Source organism: Polistes dominula, unplaced genomic scaffold (assembly GCF_049000335.1).
Source record: "Polistes dominula isolate Pdom_NZ unplaced genomic scaffold, Pdom_raw_medaka contig_373, whole genome shotgun sequence".
Taxonomy (NCBI): Eukaryota; Metazoa; Arthropoda; class Insecta; order Hymenoptera; family Vespidae; genus Polistes; species Polistes dominula.
The window spans coordinates 297035-315075 of NW_028300899.1; the positions used below are offsets into that span (position 1 = coordinate 297035).

Sequence of the window (18041 nt, forward strand, 5' to 3'; positions counted from 1 at the left end):
AAATATTTGAAATATAGCAAAGATAACTTTAAAATATCAATTTAATAATCATTTCTAGGATTGTATAACCATAAAAAGGAACTGCTTTTTCATTTCTCGATCCTCCAATCGTCTTTTAATAAGTCGTTCTATATTTTCATAGCACAACCATTCTATGTAGCAGTGTTTTATGGATGTACTTTTAAAGATGATTTCACCAACTTATATCGGAATCACGGAGCCTAGATACCAGAAGGGCGATCGACATAGAAAAATAACTAGTAAACACGATTGGAAAAAAAAAAGAAAGAAAAACTTTAATTTTTCACGAATTATTTTTTTTTCTCGTATGTAATATTTGTTATTAGTTTGCATGTACACAAATTGCATCGTAGCTGTTTTGAATTTCATAATTTTTATTAGTTAGAACGAAGTGTTACATACTTCATTAAACTCATTTCAACAAAATGATAATATTAAAATCAATTATATTATACAATTACATGTATATTAAAAGAATTAAAGAGAAACTTTAAAATATTATTTATAAAATTCTATTTGTGTTGAGCATAGAATTAAAATGAAAATACTTCATTGATAAAAATGTTAACAAAATATAATATTCGTTTGGTGTACCATCTAGCAGTAAAAGTACAAACTTCAAAAACGATATTCAGCGCGATTATACGTTTCTTGATCAGATTTACACGTAGATATTTGAGAATAGATAGGACAACCATACGATTGATCAAGAAACGGAATTTAATCATTCCTTCTTCAATTTACATTGAATAATTTTCATTTCATTATAAGGAATCTACAAGAAAGTAAGTTTTTTAAGCACATTTAAGTACACCATTTTAAAGTTCGCACATAGATTTTATTTTTGTACTTAAATTTGATTAGAAACGTCAGTAGTCAAGTCAACACGTATTATAATGATATTTATGATAATAAAATAAATTTTTTTTCCTTTATAAGTTGGGAATAATTTAATACATTCAGATTTAGCAATAAAGTTAATATCATATTTTCTATTTTTTTACTCGTGATTATTTGTCTTCTTAATTTACATATATATTTGTGTGTCTGTGTGTGTGTGTGAGAGAGAGAGTTTATATAAATTGTATATAATTTATTATAGTATGTGAAAATACACATATATTTGTTTATTTGTGCATGTTAAAATATTTAATATTAATGATTTCAACATAAAGAATATGCTTATTATGTAGCTTTTAATATCACGATTTCTATCCTTATATTCATAAATATTTTGTTAACTTTTGTTACTTTTTAATACATAGAATGGCAGATACTGCAAGCTCAGGAAGTACATCACGAGAAGTTTCAGAAAAGGGATGGCTTGTTTTAAAACAGTACGTTATTGATAACAAAATTAAAGCCGGATTATGGTTTACAAGATTACTTACTATGATGTTTACTATAAGTTATGTTATTCCAATATTCGGGTAAGTTTGTATCTTTTATATTTACTAATTGTATATTTTAACAAAATTTGAATAACATATTTGTTTGTTGTTTGTTGTTTTAGAAACGTTTATAATATATATTACAAAGCTTTAATGAGTCATGCAGCAACTAGCGCATTACGTCTTCATCAAAGACTGCCAAATGTACAGTTTAGCAGAGAATTTTTGGGAATGTTACTTCTCGAAGATTCCTGCCATTACTTATTTTATTCAATAATATTTCTCTATGTTCCTCCAGTGACAAGTATCCTTTCAAATAATCATTACTACTTTATATAATATCTTGTTTTAATGTATTATATTAATTAGTTCAGCTTGTTTCTACTCGTGTGATATTATGTGTCACATATAATATATTTTTCTTAAACATGTAATTAGTCGTCCTTGTACCTATATTTATATTTGCCATGTTGCACTTTTTCAGTTTTTCACTCACGTTACTCGATGTAAGTATAAAAACATCTTACTATAGATACCTGTTTAATTATATAAGAGTATAATAGTGCAAAGATCATTGTGAATATCAATTAATATACTTTATTGTTTTCTTTCTTTAAGTGTTTAGGACACAATAGTTGGTGGGCTATGCGTCTTGTGATATCTTTGGTTGAGTTTCAGTCTTATAACATTTTGCGTTTTTGTGCACTTTCGGAAATTATTATTTTACCATTCACAGTTCTCCTTGTTTTCACGTAAGTCATTAATAATACGTATATTCAATATAAATTTTATAAATGAATAAATGAATGAAAAAATAATGATTTACTTACAGGGGACGTGTTGGTCTATTAACACCAATTATATATTATCAGTTTTTGAAAATGCGTCTTGCATCGCAAAGAAACGCATTCACCCGCAATATGTTTCACGAAATCAGAGGTCTATTGAGTACTGTATCCAAAAAGCCTGCGATGCCAGATATACTTCGTAAAGTGATAGAAGGTTTTCTTTCTTTAACTCAACAAATGGCACCAGTACCTCAGTAATATATACTCGTTAGGAATATTTGTCAAGGGAATTGTTGTTGGATTGTAGGGGTCCATACTTTTATAAAATTGAATCTAATGATGATTGAATGATAATGTCCAAATTTTTGGTATATATGTATATTATAATTTAGCAAATATAGAAAGTTGAAATTAATCAAAAATGTAATAATAGGTACATTTAGACACAATTATTACTGTTTTAAGTGAAAAATATACGCGTCTTTTATAAACATTTCATACATTTTAAAATACGAAAGAGATTTAATCTTTATAAAAACAATTATAAGCATACTTAGTAGACACTATCTATTATTTAATATTACATAAGGTTACATTTTTGTTTTATAATCTAATTATTAAATCCCATGAATTTATTACTAGTTGTTAGGTATTCTGGTGTATCATAATTATATAGTTATATAGATGTGTAACATGTTATGTTGTCTAACATATGGTATTACTGTAATTATAATTATGTGGAATAAGTAATGTAAACTATATCTTATGATCTTTTTCGTTATTTATAAGTATTACTTTTACTAAGCACACCTTTTTGTATATTTTTGTTTGTATTTTCTTTTGATCAAATATACAATAATATCGTGGTATACTACTATTTTCTATATTATTTTGTTTACCAAGTAGTTTGGTATATATACGATTTATTTTTTACTCAAAAAGCTTTACATCATTTTATTCAATAAAAAAACGTAATTTTTAATTTAAAACACGTAAAAATAATATGAATTCTCTAATAATATCTAAAAAAAATCGTATTTCTTGTAATATCTTTTTTATATTTTATATTTTTTATGATCAGTATTGAGGATAAAGAATATAATACAGAAATAAAAGAATTTCTTATTTTAAGCCATTTTTATTTTAGTGTAGTTGTTAATTATACAAGTGGTGCTGGCTGAGGTATATCTTTCGGAGCTTTAACTTCAGAAGATGGTTGTAATGGACGTACTTCTTCTTTCGGTTCCGCTATTGATACATAATCTGGAAGAGGATCTTTTGGACCAAGTTTACCAACAGGATCCCATGGTAACATGATTTTCACTTTAATACCTAATACTCCTACAATACAATATTAAGAGAAAATATTGAATAATGTCTAATATTAGAAATTATGTACATTATAATTAATACTTATTATATATTATTGAATATATACCTTGACGAAGAAGAACATGACGGGTTGCTGTGTTTACATAGTTGTTGGTTGGTTCTCCTGAATGAATCATTAAACCGTCAACAAATTTCATTGATTTAGCTCTCTGACCACGTAGTTTACCACTAACAACTACTTCACATCCTCTTGCTCCTGATTCCATGATAAACCGAAGAACACCATAACATGCTCTGTGCAACAAATATAGAAATTTATTAATACATGAACTAGGATGATAATATGAATGATAAGAATTATTTGTAAGTAGACAAACCTTCGCACAGCAAGTCCACCAATCAACTTATAACGAAGAGACTCAGCTTGTGCAATAGCGCACAGACCACGCTGTGCTACTTTTTCAGCATACAATTCAACATTTTGTGGTTCCTTAAAATTAAAACGTTTCTGTACCACAGAAGTTAATTCTCTGATTCTTCGTCCCTTCTCTCCCAAAACGCTCTGCGTATGTGTGGCTAATAGGATGATCTCTGTACGAGTTGGAGTTACACGAACCTCAACACCAGAATATCCATCTTCTGCGAGCTCACGAGTGAGGAACTCGTTAAGTTCAGCTTTAAAAACTCCATCTCCTACAAACTATAAATATAATGTTAGATATATCTAATCTTTAATTCTTGATATTAATATCAGTGTAAACTTAACCTAAAAGTTCACGTTTTACTGAGGTAAACAAAACACTTCAACAAGAAGTAAGACATAATTAACTTAAGTAATATTAATATGTGTAACATCAGTAAAATATTAAGAAGTTTATTCCATTTAGTATGAAGATTAAAACTTTCTGTATATCACAGCTTCATAAAAAAATAATGGTATGATAATTACAAATATCCAATGCATCCACCTTGTCGGTACGGTTCACTTTTACATTTATGCACAAAATCTTATTTTACTAATATTAAAGATTATAGTAAACACTATATTTTCGAATAATATATACAATAATTCATTGTAAAATCACAAACCTTCTTTTTCTTGGAAATAGAACGAGTCCCCATATTTGATGCTAACGGCGTTGTAACAACTCTCGAAATGAAAGACTGAGGCTGAGAATCCGGAAATGGTAGTTTTGACTAGGGTAGTCAAATCAGAATCTAGGTAGAATGAAATTTTATTGAAATCATTAGAGTTTTATAATCATGTAATTGTGAAAATAATTTTAAAATTGTTATCATCATTAATGCAACGTAAAATGTATAATTTTTTATTTGTGTAATATCGTCGTCTACACCTTTATTATTCACTTAAATATATCTCTCGTTTGGTTTAGGAAATTAGATCAAAACATAGACATCATTTGTGTGTTGCGAATTTTATACTGCTACTGATAAAGTGATATTTTTTATTTTTATCAATGTCCATATCATATTAAATTTCCCTTGAATTGTTTGTACCGAGGGCATTTAGAAGTAGTCATACGATCCTGAAAAGTATTATGGAAGAGTAGAAATATATACTTGCTACTAAGTCACGTGATTAAGATTCGTTTCGTTTCTCTGGAATCTCGAGTATCGTATGTATACTGTAAGAGTAGTCGTGTATTATGTTGTGTCTTCGACATGGAATGGAAAACAGTGGCAGTAACAATTTTAGTAGTGAGCCTTTGTTTTTTGGCCATACCCATTCGCGTTGGCCCTGACAACAATGACAAAGATATGAAATTGTTCGAGAATTATGTCGCGCGTTATAACAAATCTTATAGAAAAAATCCAACCGAGTACAGTAACAGATTTCAACGATTTCAGGTAATAATTAAGATCTGTAAATCTCGTTTTATCGTCATCGTATTTTCTCGCATGTTCTATTAATTACTTTTACATCGAGCCGATGAAATTTTTCCCGCGATTAGTTTGTTTGAATTTGTATTCTTTTTAAATTTAACTTCCCGCGCTTATTCATCTTCCCTCCCTTCTGATCAATTTCGAACACTTCCATTGAGAATCTTCAATTTATTTTTCTCTCCTTTAAATTGCATCAATAAAAATTCAATTTTCAACATACTAATAGGATTATTATCCTTTTTCAGAGATCTTTACGACATATCGAGAAAATGAATGGTTTACGATCCTCTCAGGAAAGTGCTTATTACGGACTTACGGAATTTTCCGATATGCTGGAAGATGAATTTCTACAGCAAATCCTTTCTTCTGATTTATCGATGAGAGGTGAGTTTACGTCGAAGTAATAATAAATGTTCTCGCGACAAAATGTTTTATTGTTTGAGAAATTTGAGATATTGTGTTACTTATCAATTAGGAAAAAAACACGTTAACGCTACTTATCATTGCGAACATCGTAAAAGAAAAGAAAGAAATCATTTAGAAAAAAGAGCTGCAGGTATACCATTGAAAGTAGATTGGCGTCAAAAAGGTATTATTTCTCCCGTAAAAAGTCAAGGATCTTGTGGTGCCTGTTGGGCGTTTAGTACAGTCGAGGTAGTTGAGTCGATGTATGCCTTAAAAAATGGCAGTCTATATTTGTTAAGCGTACAAGAGGTAAGTTAGTGAACTTTTTGGAGACTAGATAATACCTCCTATTATGATAACATACTGTTTTGCATATTGCGAACACTTGTTGTAGTTGATTCACTAAGTATATAATATGTTTTTCATCGTCCGAATATAAATATACCTTACGTAAGAAATTTCATTCGTAACACTCGCAGATGATTGATTGTGCAAGGAACAGTAATCTCGGATGCGAAGGTGGTGATATTTGCAGTCTACTTGCGTGGTTAAAATCAACTAAATCACCGATATTACCGGAGTCTAATTATCCGTTCACACGAATGACCGATACGTGCAAACTGAAAGGGTAAATTTTCGAATTAGATAAACTTAATAGAAAAGATTATGATAATACAATCTAGTAATGTTTGTATATTTCAGTGCTACCGCAAAAACACCGGGTATTAAAGTGATAGATTTTACCTGCGACAGGTAATTACATTTCTAATCTATTACTTTTTTATTTTGTGATTTAATCGTTATGAAGGAATATACTTGTGGATGCAAAAATGGAGAGATTGAAGGATTTCCAGTGGAGATTACGCATCGGTTATACAATGATGAAAGAAATCTAACGCGCAATATAAGCAACGTATTAGTAAAAGGTTTTATTATATAAGTTGACTGATCAACATATTTGTGTAATAACGTTATAATTCTTAGAGTAATTTATAAATGCTTAGGAGAATTTGTCTTCAATAAATTTTCTACGTACGTACAAGGCTTAAGAGTAAATAATGTTTAACTGATAAATCATGTTAGCTTTATAGATTCAGAAGAGGAGCTTCTGATAACGTTGGCCACTCATGGTCCTGTGGCCGCTGCGGTGAATGCATTATCCTGGCAGAATTATTTAGGTGGTATTATACAGTATCATTGCGATAGTGCTTTTACCAGTTTGAATCATGCTGTACAAATAATAGGCTACGATAAATCCAACACTATACCTTATTACATTATCAAGAATTCATGGGGTAATGCTTTTGGTGATAGAGGTTACATATACATCGCTATTGGCAGCAATCTCTGCGGTGAGATGATACAAATTGTTTTCCAAATCATTTATGTTCTTTTTATGAAGATCTGATTTATTACTTTTCTTTTTTTCCTTTTCATATCACCAGGAATTGCTAATCAAGTTTCAGCACTGGATGTCATCTATAAATAATGGAATGTACAACGATTACTTTATAATCTATAGTTATCATACTTAAGTATATAATATTTTAATGTATTTCATTAATCTGCTATTGATAATAAGAAATGAAATAGAATATATATTTTTCATATGCAATATTTTTAATCAATATCTCTCTGATTAGTGTTGAACAAAATTACACAAAGATTTAATTAGGATATTAAATATCTTATTCTATTAATTGAAATAAGAAAGGATAGTTTTGTAGATAAAATTTGTATTTAGGATCAGTAAAAGAATAAAATTAAATATATTTTATTAGTTTATTGTATATTACAAGATATTTTAATTTATAATAAGGATATTATTTATCTATATATAGTTATACAGTACGATTAAAAACCATGTAAATAGAATATTACTTCATTTTATGAATTATTACGAATTCACGAGATTTCTGTGTCATTTTCAGCGTTATTTTGATTGTTATCGGTATTCCTGCCGTTCCAAGATATCGAAAGTCTCGTTTTCATTTGCTTCGTTAACGGTGGAATTAAATGTCTAGGTATTAAGAACGTAGACAAGTTGAATAAATCTAGGAACACTTTGTATCTGTCGCTATTAATTGAAACGTATGATATTATTAAGTTTGATCAAATTAAAAATAAAATTATTTTATTAGTTACCTTAATGTCGATTTTAGGTATTGATAACCGGAAGATCCACCAGTTCCCAGTTGTTGAGAACCGATCATCCTCTGGACCATGATAACGTGATTATCTAAAAAATACAAAAATTCGATTGTAATCTATTTCTTAATTATTCGTGTAGAGAAGGAAGAATCATGTAGTTAAAAATCAATAATCTAGACGATCTTACATCTCCATTTAGTAATTAGAGAATCAATGTCCATTAATGCGGTCAAGATTTGATGGGGCTGACTGAATCTTGGTTCGTCTCGGTACAATGTTATCATTACGGCTCCTTGAAAAGCAGCATAGGAAAATCTTCGTTCTCCTCTCGAGACAAGCGCGTTATGAAGAGATTCCTTAAAGATTGTTTCGAACATGGCTTTACGAGATTGAACGCTGTTCATTAGATACAGCTTCATTTGTTCCTTCGATTGTTTCTACGGTAAAATATTTATATTTTTCTATCTTGGATAAATAAATGGCAACTCAAACTTGATATTTTTGTAAATAAAAATTAACCTGCGCAGTTTGTTCTTGTTCGAAGAGCATTCGTTCGACAGCTCTTTTGTATTTTCCCCAAAAGTCAAAGTCGTAAGATTCGAGACCCGGTGTTCTGGCCAACCACCTTTGAACCAAACAACTCAAACTAGGATCTTCTTCCGAACGTTTGATTTCCTCAATGGCTTTCGGATCTCTTCCAAAAACTCTCGTATAACTCTGATTGTACTTTACTCTGTGTTCTTGTTTAACACCAAGTTTGTTCTCCAGTAATCGAAATTGCAGAGATTGGAAGCCGGAAGCTGGGCAAAGGTAATCACGGAAGGCCATGAAATCCAACGGTGTCATAGTCTCTAAGATCGTAACTTGATCCACTAGAAGCTGCGGAAAAACGTACAAGAGATAATGTTGAATTTTTTCTAAGGTAAGTATTTAATATGTTTTATCATTGGTATTTCATTTCATTTCATATTATTCTAAGTAGATTTCGTTTATTTTGTTATTTTTAAAAGAAAATCTCTTTCTCAAGTACACATAAATAGAGCTTATCGATTAGACCACAGGTATATTCCGCATTTATATGGTTGCTTGGTGCAGACACTTATTGTACTTAGCGTGGATTTACCACGACAGTGAAATACATTAAAGGTGACAAATCGTTTCTTTGCTTCTTTTTCCTGTAATCACACGAAAGTTCATCGATAGATCAATTAGTGTCAATCTCTTTATGGATTCCTTTGAAAAGAGTTTTACCATTGTCTCTCATCTCCTTGTTTTATTAAAGTATTAAAGTCAAGTTTAGTTTGTTCTTACGAGAGTTTAACGTTCAGCGAAAGCAACAGTAGTATTTTTGTTATTTTTGAATCGAATAGGTAGATAATACAGGGGGTTGGGGGAAATAACCGCACGCATATTTTGCGGTATGGAATGGACGGTAATAAAATTATTATTCAAGTTCTTTGCGCCTATGGTTATCCATAAAAGGTGTCACGTATCTTCTGTCGGTATTATTTTACTCAAGGTCCGTGTATTATTACAGTGGTCCTTATACAACGTTTGTTGGATAGACGGAAAGGGTTGGGGAAAGACGGTTGGGTTGTTAATGTGAAAGGAAAAGGAGAAACAAAAATTTATGTGCCCATCGTCGTCGTTCGGGTTTTGCTAGTCGAAATATAGATCGGTTTCATTTCATATCCAGTTTTGGTTTTTTCTTGTTTCTTTCACGAAAAAATATTCGAACGCAACGCATGCCAACTGCACACCACACTGTTGACATTTAATTTTCAAAGGCGTTTGAATAATTAAATTATAAGCCTTGCGGTAACGCAATTGTTATCGTTGCGATTAGTGATATCATTTCTTTGCTATTATTAACAATCGATAAAAATAATTGAAAAAAAAAAAAAACATACTTTTAATATAAGAACGATGCGATTGAGTCGTTTGAGAATTTCCAAAGTTCTTGATTCGTTCAAGACATGAGATGGTCCATTTTGAATAGTCGAGGAGTGATTGGTAGCGTTGTAAATGTTCGAATCCGAACAGAAGAGTGATCTGACCGAATCCAACTCATAGATAATCTGCTTAAACCACAACTCGTATGCTGCGATCAAAATGAAAACTGTACTGTCTTAACAATTTGTTATTTCTATATTTTTGTTTACCGAAGAAACAAATCTTCGTAATACCTTGATGAGTAATGATAAAAAGATGCTCATCGTGTACCTCTTCATTGCACTCAGCGCTGAGAAGTCTTTGCGCGGTTAAGATTTTATCTAATCGAAGATACTCTCCGTAAAGTAAGCCTGGTCCTTCAGTTAATTGAATTTTCTCTTGACTCTGATCATCTCTAAGAGAATAGAACTACGGATCAATCTTACTCTTTAATAATTAAAAATAACAAAAGAAACAAATATTTCGATTAAGATCTATGAGAGAGATATATTATAAATTATCTTTTTAATCGTCCAATAAAACGAAGTTTTCAAATTTATTGTTAGAGCACATAAATATCTAGATCTAGCATGATCTTTTTAACCTCTTTGAATTTTTTTTTCATCATTATCTATGTAGCATAAGTCAAGGAGACAATTTAATACCGCATATGTATCAAGTCTTTTAACTAATATAGTTGATCTTAAATTTGATACATATGTATATTAATTTTTCTAGATTATTTCATAAGGAACACACATATAGAGATCGAGGATTGTGATAATAAAATAAATAACAAAAGAAATATTGAAAACAACAAAATTAATTAACAAGATCAATTTCTTAATGTATTTTATTAGTATTTATTATTATTTTTAATTAATAGCCATTATTTTTTTACCAGAAAAAGATTTGACTGAAAAATTTGAATTGAATATTACATATTTTTAAATGATTAAAATCCACTCACGTGATCGTTTCCGACAAAGGACAGGCCATGGTTTTTTTCGTTAACGTATTAATACTTCTTTTAATTCTTCTAATGAAATAAATTTATTATTTGTATTTATTAGTATTACTTGGTACATATATATATCTCTTGATAAACACTGTATTAATTATAATTTAATGTGAAAAGTTCAATGATTTTTCTATAATGAAATTTGTTTAATCGTGATCTTTGCCGAAGATATCAACACGCGATACAAGTCGTCGAACAGATGGTTGGCGTGCGACTAAAGAGTGAACGACTCAGAATATACGGGGTTATCCTTCTTATAGGCGACACTATATATTCTATGTAAGTATTTACTTATTAATTTACTTACGTATTTTCACAGTCAAAAACTCAAATATTACTATATTTCTGTTGTTTGCAACTACAATTGTATTACGGTTACTTTCAAATAAATTATATACATCGATTATCTTTATAATTAAATATTATTACACTTTCTCTAAATAATGAGAAAGTGAACAATTCATTAATATATATATATATATTCATTTATATTTAATAAAAAATATATATTTTTAAAAGGAGCATTTTTCTTTTACGATGATGACCAATTATTTTGAAACATTTTGAATTCGACGAATGAAATATACAAGTGCTTTCTCATCATTAAATATATGATTGTTAGGTTGAAAAAAAATGTGATTAGTAAGATGCAAAATATCATAATGTTATCATTATTTATCAAATTTAACAAACAGTCGTATTTTTATATTTGAAATCGATCGATTGTGTGTTTTAATTCATTGGAATATAGAAAGATGGCGTTAAAGTATATTATTTCCCATAAAGTCCGAAAGATGGTGGTGTGGTCAGTTTTGATAAAACTATTTACCGACCACAGAAATGATTTACAAATTAGAGGAAATTTACCATTCACAGAGAATAGGGATGAATATCAATGATGGTATTAATATAATCATGTTGTACTTTATTGTACATGCTTTCATTTATTTGAAAATATAGATTATACATAGGGTAATTATATCATTTACTGATAAATGATATGCGATCGTAATGATAATTAGGAAAGGATGATAATTAAAAATAGACAATTTATTTGCTATCTATAGTCGCTGTTGCATGGATTATAAATAAACGAAATTTAATATCGTTATCGTAATTGAATGTCTTCAATTATACTACGAAGTATTATTATTCCAATAAACTGTTCAAATAAACATAAAACATAACATTTTAAAGTCCAAAAAATTCGGACAAATGGAAGGAATGATTATCTTTTCCATTTTGGTTTTTTTTTTCACCATTTATCCTTCTTGTATTCAATATTTAAGTGTATACATAATTTTATTTACTGAGATTTGTCGCAAACATAAAAAGACATTATGAAAAACTTGTATAAAACGTATACACGTAATTGCGATCTAGATAGTGCTTTTAATTCTTCCCACAAAAATGGTGGTGACTAACTTTATCCTATTCGTTATATCTTTTGTAGGCAGCATCCGAATAGACGTCGTGTTGCGTCGTGTCTTCGATGCCGGTGTCCTTTTCTAAGTCCGTACATTTTTAATGTTTTTCACTCTTTATTTTATTGTTAATTTAATAATTATACGGCGATTAAATATAGCATGCGATTATTGAGAGTATGATATTTATAAATATCCATAGATAATGTTTAAATTTCATACATATAATACATAGTACATGTCCATATACATTCAATAAGCAGGTGCTATCGAGTTTAGAATTGCGTTATCCGTCAGATTGAATTATCAAGATTAAATGTACGCGACATGTGACGTCATTGGTGCACAATTTACCAATTAAACACACACACACACACATACTTACATCTATCTATGCATACACCCATAAAGGTGCTAATCCTACGCATTAAATATTATATAACAACAAAAATAACATCAAGTCGAGTTAGTCGATTTTGCTTGAACGAATCATAGCCGTTCTACGAAGAGACAACGCCCATGACATTATGTACGATTAAAGGCCATGTAATCCAGTGCTGTATCTAGAACGATGCAACAGGTGCATGCGCTTAGCCAGGGCGCACGGTATAGAAACGAGGAGGAATGGGGCAGAGAGGAAGCGTACCGTCGAACAGCAGCTTCGGATGACCTTCGAATGATATATTTTCAAAGGAAATTTTCATTGTTTTAACTTTGCCATGAAAATGATTTAAATCAAATTTTGTAAAAAAACATCTTTCCTTGAGGTCGTTTGTTTTTTGTAAAACATTACGAGACCTTTGGTTTTTTTTTAAATTTGTTTAATCTTGGAGTTAATAAATCTTTGATCAGAGTTTTAATTTTATTTTAATGTTTTTTTTTTGTTTTTGGAGAGAGAGAGAGAGAAAGAAAGAGAGAAAGAAAGTTTTTTAGTGATAAATATTTTCTAAGAGCTTGTAGAAATTATAGTTAGGTACAAATAGCATGAGAAACAAAATCGATTAAAGATAGAAAAGATTGACTGGCCGTGGCAGTAGAGATTATTTTTCAAAAATAGAAAACCTCCAACCGCGAAACCGAATATGCGTTGTGACCAATATATCAAGGTTTCAATAAGTACACACAGAAATGATTTTTTTTTCTTTTTTTGTTAAAATAGAAAAAAAAGATAATTATCGCGTTTGATTGAATATTCTCTCTTCCTTTTTTTAATTTTTCTTTTATTTCTCTTTTGTACAGAGAAAAATTGACAAAAATAATTTCAAAATTGATATTCATAAGTATCGTATATGTATGTAACGGTAATAATACAACAAATTATATAAAAAAAAAAAAAAAAAATAGATTTATTTTCTATCACAAAATGATTAATATGTTATTTATCATAAGTTTTGTATAACATACTGACAATCAGTACAGTGTTATAATTATCAGTAAATTAATATGTTGATCAATATGTTAACGAAAAAAATATCATTTATTTATGTGTGCTTCGTTTGCATTGTAATTGAGAAAAACAAAAAATATATGTAAATTAGTGGGAAAAAAAGAGAAGCTTAAGAAAGGACACTAATTACGGTACTAAATTTTATCTCAGTGTCGATCAATTAATTAACAAACAGGCTGATCAAGTAGATTGATGAATGTAGTATATAAAAGGAGAAGTATTGTATAACCAACCGGCTTTACCAACTATACTCGACGATAAAACTGCCGGTAGGATTGGGTCAAACTATCAGTAATAAACCGGTCGTGGTGTTGTTTGAGTCAAGCATTTTCTTCCTTTTCTTCTTCATCATCTTCATCTTTATTAATAACGTCATATTCTTTCTTAGATTTTTTAAATACATCCAACGAAATCGTGTGAGTAATATTAAAGCTTATGTTTGAACAAACAAAATACTGTATGTGTAAGTACTGTACGTATGTAAATATTGTATATAAAAAAAGTATACTTTCTTTCATTTAAATTTGCCGCGTTTTACTAGATCAGTGCGCCTTCTATAATAGATTTGTTAAGTTGATGAACTAAGAAACACAAACGAGAATAAAAACAAGGACAAGAAGAAGAACGAGCTCAGTCTAAGAGGAAGGACTAGTAAGAAAAGAAGAAGAAAGATAAGGTAGATAGATTAATAGTTTGTCATTTCAATATAATAGAGATAGATAGTTTATAGGTAATTAATGATTATTAATTAATATATTTTACATTAATTATTTGTGTTTTTCGTTCACCTAGTCAGGAGATAGAAAAAATGAAACTTTAATGAATTTTTAAGTTTTTTAAACAATAAATTTGTCGTACCAGACGTATAAGTTATTTTTATTATAATTGACAGTTGGTAAAATATTTCTGTAGAAATATATATGCGTATATTGATTTCACGAATCTGATTAGGATCGTATAATAGATCAAAAAAAAAAAAAAAAAGAGAAAGTATGTGAAGAAACGTGTTAATGATTTCTAACGAATGTATTCGAAAATAAATATGGGTTCTTGTGACGGTTTTAATTATAATTTAATTAACATATTTTTTGAATACAATGTTTTTATATGTAAAAGTACATATAACACTGTTTTACTGATTTCTTTAATTATTATTATTATTATTATTTTTTGTTTTATTGATAAATATAGTTGAGTAAAAACAAGTTTAATTTATGCTTTGTCACAGTGACGAAATTACGTTATCGTTGATAACAGTCTAGTTCGTCTGTGTTTCTTTGCTTTTTATGTACGTGTACTTTTATAAATATATATTAATACTTTTTATTCGTTTTAAATTAATTAACGATGAATACAAATTTTTTATTTGTTTCTTTTTTTAGTTTATAATCGTAAATTTGCTTTGTGTTTTTTAATTTTTTATTTTCAAGTAAAATATCGAAATTGTGTCGATTTATTTGAAAACATTTGTTCAATCGTCAATGATTTTAATTCAATACTTATATAATTATTTGTAGAGAAAGAAAAGATGCCTAAAGTCACTTTGTACGCGACAATCGCAAGTCCACCTTGTCGTGCAGTGCTCATGGTAGGAGCAGCTGTTGGCGTTGATTTTGATATTAAGGAAATCAATTTGCACAACGGAGATCATCGTAAAGAAGATTTTATTAAGGTAAATTTCCATTGAAATAAATTTCTAATAATTCATAAAAAATACTTCATTAACATATATCAGTATATATATATTTGACTAAATAATTTTATGATATGTGTGTATGTAAGAATAAATTGTATAGAGTCGAAATGTTACTTTAACGAATTATCTCGTCAAATAACAAAGTCCAGTTAATGATAATTGATAAGTCGATAAAATGGTTATGTCATAGTTGAACAATACTTCAACTGTTTAGTATTTCTAATTTTAACCCATTTGTGTTTTTATCTGTGAGCACTTGAACGGTGATACCGGTCAGTCGTAAGTTTTATGTCTCATATGTTTGGGCACAAGGAAGACTAATTATAGTTATGATGTAAATGGGTTAAAAAAATCCTAATCAAAATTAATTTTGTTTTATTTTTGTATTATTTTGTATTTTGCAGATAAATCCTCAGCACACAATTCCAACTATACAGGATAATGACTTCATATTATGGGATAGGTGAGTGACTTTTTTTTTTATCAAAATAGATATACATTGAGTTAAGGAAGATAAAGTAACACATGTGCGAATTTTGTAGTCATGCTATCGTTACTTATTTGGTGGATAAATACGGCACGAACGATTCACTTTATCCAAAATCCTTGCAGTTGAGATCAACAGTATGGCAATGTCTAATCTTTAATGCTTCAATTCTTTTCCCTTCTCTTAAAAGAATTGTTGTAAGTATAAACGTTTTATTGTGAAATAAGCAAATGAATATGATTTTTTCAAATGTTCAATTATAAAATAAAATTTGTCGGTTATCGTAGAGACCTATAATTATTGGGTCGGAAACAAAAGTTCGAAATGAATTGTTAGACGATGCCAAGGAAGGTTTGGAAACTTTCAATAAGCTTTTGGAAGGTAAACAGTGGTTGGTCGGAGATTCTTATACGATTGCTGATATTTGCTGCGTCTGCACGGTTTCTTCAATGATCGTAAGTTTTTATTATGTTATCGATGATTTCAATACAATTTCACAGATTACTTGATTTATCTCATTGTGTAAAGACAAATTTGAGAAAATTGATAAAGTAATATTATATATTATATCATATTATTTATTTATTTATTTTTTCTTAATTATATTATTAGGTGCTTAATTAATAATCAATTTATCGATAACAATTTTTACAGGTTCTCTTGCAATTGAACGAATATCCAAACGTTCAAGCATGGTTGAAACGTTGCGAGAAACATTTACCGGGTTACGGAAAATACAACGAACCAGGGAACAAGATAATTCAGGAAATGTTCAAACAGAAAATTACGAACGAATGATTCTCTTTAAATGTACAGAGGAAAGGAATTTTCTATGATCGATTCAACAAATTTTGTTATTTACATATATATACATATATAAATTTATTTTTATTATTGATGTTTTTTTTTTTTGACAACCGATTGAATCTTTGACCTCGTTCGTTATGACCGAATCGTTAGATATTTTAAACAAGTTGCTAAATGCTTTGTGGAAAACAACCGATAATTGAATTAAAAGTTGGGAACGTTGCTTAGCGATAACCGAGACAGTTTCATCGATCCATCGAATTAGTACACCTTCACATACATACATGTGGGGTATATCGTGGTATATCGTTAGATTATCGTTGAACAAATTCAGACGAGTCAACGTTGCATTAGAAAAAAATAATGCGTAAGAGATAGATAAATCGATTTGTTCAAAAATTTGAGCTAATAATTATTCAATTTGTATTATGAGTCTTAAAACATTTGTAAATAAATCCGTCCCGACTCTATACATGACTGAATTATCTCCACCAGTTAGGTCAGTTTTAATGACGGCTTACATACTTGGTCTTCCATTGTACAAGAAAGAAATAAACTTAATCTCTGGTGAGCAACGAATGCAGGAATATTTACAGGCAAGTTTTAACGACAATTTGAAGACTTTCGAAGAATCTTCAATAGGATGATAATCATTGATTGTTATTAGATATCGTTAATAACGTTAATAACAACAACTCACATCGACTATACGACCTTTTAGATGAATCCACAAGGAACGGTACCGTTATTACAAGACAAGGATTACTGTCTATGGGATAGGTAGAATATCATAAAATACAAAAGAAAGAACAAACAAAATGATAAAATGTTGGATCTTCGTATTATAATATCTCATTCCGAACGACTTATTCATTTATTTCTCTCTTTCAATGAAACATTCAATTTTCTATGACTTATAGTAGATCTGTAGATACTTACAATCTTCCATACAGTTTTAGAAAAAAACGTAAAAAACACGGGTTTTTCGAGAATGTAGAATTTTTGTATTAGCCACGTTTAATCGTTACTTGGAATAACAACAATTGTATCGTGCTCTCATCAGTGGAAATGATTACTTTTCAATATAATTTGATAATGCGTATGATTTGACACCGCCTACCGGATATACTGTTTCCCGGAAGAGAGGAGATAACTTGAACACTGATTAGTTTCTCTTTTATTTTTCTGTATCCCTTTTCTTTTTTTTTCCTTCTCTCTCTCTTTCTCTTTCTCT

At 29.4% G+C, this 18041-nt stretch overlaps 6 protein-coding genes and 1 long non-coding RNA gene across 11 annotated transcripts; 4 read left to right on the forward strand and 3 right to left on the reverse strand.

Moving 5' to 3' along the window:
• The first annotated feature begins 645 nt into the window (after positions 1 to 645).
• Kr-h2 (transmembrane protein 33-containing Krueppel homolog 2) lies at positions 646 to 3069 on the forward strand. The gene is made up of 6 exons (XM_015335212.2): positions 646 to 806; positions 1287 to 1451; positions 1535 to 1716; positions 1851 to 1918; positions 2031 to 2164; positions 2245 to 3069. The coding sequence occupies exons 2-6, from the start codon at positions 1288 to 1290 to the stop codon at positions 2456 to 2458; spliced, it is 762 nt and encodes a 253-aa protein (XP_015190698.1). The 5' UTR covers positions 646 to 806; position 1287; the 3' UTR covers positions 2459 to 3069.
• Positions 3070 to 3318: 249 nt separating this feature from the next.
• RpS3 (ribosomal protein S3) lies at positions 3319 to 4768 on the reverse strand. The gene is made up of 4 exons (XM_015335238.2): positions 4622 to 4768; positions 3910 to 4232; positions 3639 to 3826; positions 3319 to 3541 (listed from the first exon to the last, which is right to left on the reverse strand). The coding sequence occupies exons 1-4, from the start codon at positions 4652 to 4654 to the stop codon at positions 3360 to 3362; spliced, it is 726 nt and encodes a 241-aa protein (XP_015190724.1). The 5' UTR covers positions 4655 to 4768; the 3' UTR covers positions 3319 to 3359.
• Positions 4769 to 4984: 216 nt separating this feature from the next.
• Positions 4985 to 7459, forward strand: LOC107074116 (cathepsin O). Its single transcript, XM_015335224.2, has 7 exons — positions 4985 to 5401; positions 5683 to 5821; positions 5913 to 6151; positions 6322 to 6470; positions 6545 to 6595; positions 6926 to 7194; positions 7288 to 7459. Exons 1-7 carry the CDS (start codon positions 5216 to 5218, stop codon positions 7329 to 7331), a joined length of 1077 nt encoding a protein of 358 aa, XP_015190710.1. The 5' UTR covers positions 4985 to 5215; the 3' UTR covers positions 7332 to 7459.
• Positions 7460 to 7610: 151 nt separating this feature from the next.
• On the reverse strand, positions 7611 to 11178 carry vermilion (Tryptophan 2,3-dioxygenase vermilion). Its single transcript, XM_015335249.2, has 7 exons — positions 10896 to 11178; positions 10180 to 10340; positions 9904 to 10094; positions 8513 to 8872; positions 8181 to 8430; positions 7988 to 8081; positions 7611 to 7919 (listed from the first exon to the last, which is right to left on the reverse strand). Exons 1-7 carry the CDS (start codon positions 10922 to 10924, stop codon positions 7748 to 7750), a joined length of 1257 nt encoding a protein of 418 aa, XP_015190735.1. The 5' UTR covers positions 10925 to 11178; the 3' UTR covers positions 7611 to 7747.
• A 686-nt stretch (positions 11179 to 11864) lies between these two features.
• LOC149033439 (uncharacterized) lies at positions 11865 to 13941 on the reverse strand. Its single transcript, XR_016178880.1, has 2 exons — positions 12756 to 13941; positions 11865 to 12454 (listed from the first exon to the last, which is right to left on the reverse strand). It is a non-coding gene; the product is annotated as an uncharacterized LOC149033439 (long non-coding RNA).
• A 148-nt stretch (positions 13942 to 14089) lies between these two features.
• Positions 14090 to 16894, forward strand: LOC107064581 (glutathione S-transferase 1). 5 transcript variants are annotated; one of them, XM_015317426.2, is made up of 7 exons: positions 14090 to 14231; positions 14364 to 14493; positions 15335 to 15489; positions 15918 to 15976; positions 16056 to 16197; positions 16288 to 16455; positions 16655 to 16894. In XM_015317426.2, the coding sequence occupies exons 3-7, from the start codon at positions 15346 to 15348 to the stop codon at positions 16796 to 16798; spliced, it is 657 nt and encodes a 218-aa protein (XP_015172912.2). In that variant the 5' UTR covers positions 14090 to 14231; positions 14364 to 14493; positions 15335 to 15345; the 3' UTR covers positions 16799 to 16894. The 5 variants fall into 5 exon arrangements, with proteins under 5 accessions (XP_015172912.2, XP_015172903.2, XP_015172883.2 ...); XM_015317417.2 differs by having other exon boundaries at positions 14092 to 14233; positions 14359 to 14493; XM_015317397.2 differs by having other exon boundaries at positions 14135 to 14280; positions 14359 to 14493.
• Positions 16895 to 17042: 148 nt separating this feature from the next.
• Positions 17043 to 17972, forward strand: LOC107064597 (glutathione S-transferase 2-like). The gene is made up of 2 exons (XM_015317441.2): positions 17043 to 17403; positions 17529 to 17972. The coding sequence occupies exons 1-2, from the start codon at positions 17236 to 17238 to the stop codon at positions 17589 to 17591; spliced, it is 231 nt and encodes a 76-aa protein (XP_015172927.2). The 5' UTR covers positions 17043 to 17235; the 3' UTR covers positions 17592 to 17972.
• The last annotated feature ends 69 nt before the right edge of the window (positions 17973 to 18041 follow it).

What these genes read in the sequence shown, in the direction of transcription:
- Kr-h2 (XM_015335212.2), top strand. Translation starts at nt 1,288, where the DNA reads ATGGCAGATACTGCAAGCTCAGGAAGTACATCACGAGAAGTTTCAGAA. An exon ending in TATGTTATTCCAATATTCGG is followed by an intron (nt 1,452 to 1,534) that starts GTAAGTTTGTAT and finishes TTGTTGTTTTAG; the next exon opens with AAACGTTTATAATATATATT. An exon ending in CTATGTTCCTCCAGTGACAA is followed by an intron (nt 1,717 to 1,850) that starts GTATCCTTTCAA and finishes ACATGTAATTAG; the next exon opens with TCGTCCTTGTACCTATATTT.
- RpS3 (XM_015335238.2), bottom strand. Translation starts at nt 4,654, where the DNA reads ATGGGGACTCGTTCTATTTCCAAGAAAAAGAAG. An exon ending in GGTGGACTTGCTGTGCGAAG is followed by an intron (nt 3,827 to 3,909) that starts GTTTGTCTACTT and finishes TTTGTTGCACAG; the next exon opens with AGCATGTTATGGTGTTCTTC. An exon ending in TCATGTTCTTCTTCGTCAAG is followed by an intron (nt 3,542 to 3,638) that starts GTATATATTCAA and finishes ATTGTATTGTAG; the next exon opens with GAGTATTAGGTATTAAAGTG.
- LOC107074116 (XM_015335224.2), top strand. Translation starts at nt 5,216, where the DNA reads ATGGAATGGAAAACAGTGGCAGTAACAATTTTAGTAGTGAGCCTTTGT. An exon ending in ACAGATTTCAACGATTTCAG is followed by an intron (nt 5,402 to 5,682) that starts GTAATAATTAAG and finishes ATCCTTTTTCAG; the next exon opens with AGATCTTTACGACATATCGA. An exon ending in TTCTGATTTATCGATGAGAG is followed by an intron (nt 5,822 to 5,912) that starts GTGAGTTTACGT and finishes CTTATCAATTAG; the next exon opens with GAAAAAAACACGTTAACGCT.
- vermilion (XM_015335249.2), bottom strand. Translation starts at nt 10,924, where the DNA reads ATGGCCTGTCCTTTGTCGGAAACGATCAC. An exon ending in AACAAGAACAAACTGCGCAG is followed by an intron (nt 8,431 to 8,512) that starts GTTAATTTTTAT and finishes ATTTTACCGTAG; the next exon opens with AAACAATCGAAGGAACAAAT. An exon ending in TCTAATTACTAAATGGAGAT is followed by an intron (nt 8,082 to 8,180) that starts GTAAGATCGTCT and finishes TGTATTTTTTAG; the next exon opens with ATAATCACGTTATCATGGTC.
- LOC107064581 (XM_015317426.2), top strand. Translation starts at nt 15,346, where the DNA reads ATGCCTAAAGTCACTTTGTACGCGACAATCGCAAGTCCACCTTGTCGT. An exon ending in GACTTCATATTATGGGATAG is followed by an intron (nt 15,977 to 16,055) that starts GTGAGTGACTTT and finishes CGAATTTTGTAG; the next exon opens with TCATGCTATCGTTACTTATT. An exon ending in CTTCTCTTAAAAGAATTGTT is followed by an intron (nt 16,198 to 16,287) that starts GTAAGTATAAAC and finishes CGGTTATCGTAG; the next exon opens with AGACCTATAATTATTGGGTC.
- LOC107064597 (XM_015317441.2), top strand. Translation starts at nt 17,236, where the DNA reads ATGAGTCTTAAAACATTTGTAAATAAATCCGTCCCGACTCTATACATG. An exon ending in GAATGCAGGAATATTTACAG is followed by an intron (nt 17,404 to 17,528) that starts GCAAGTTTTAAC and finishes ACGACCTTTTAG; the next exon opens with ATGAATCCACAAGGAACGGT.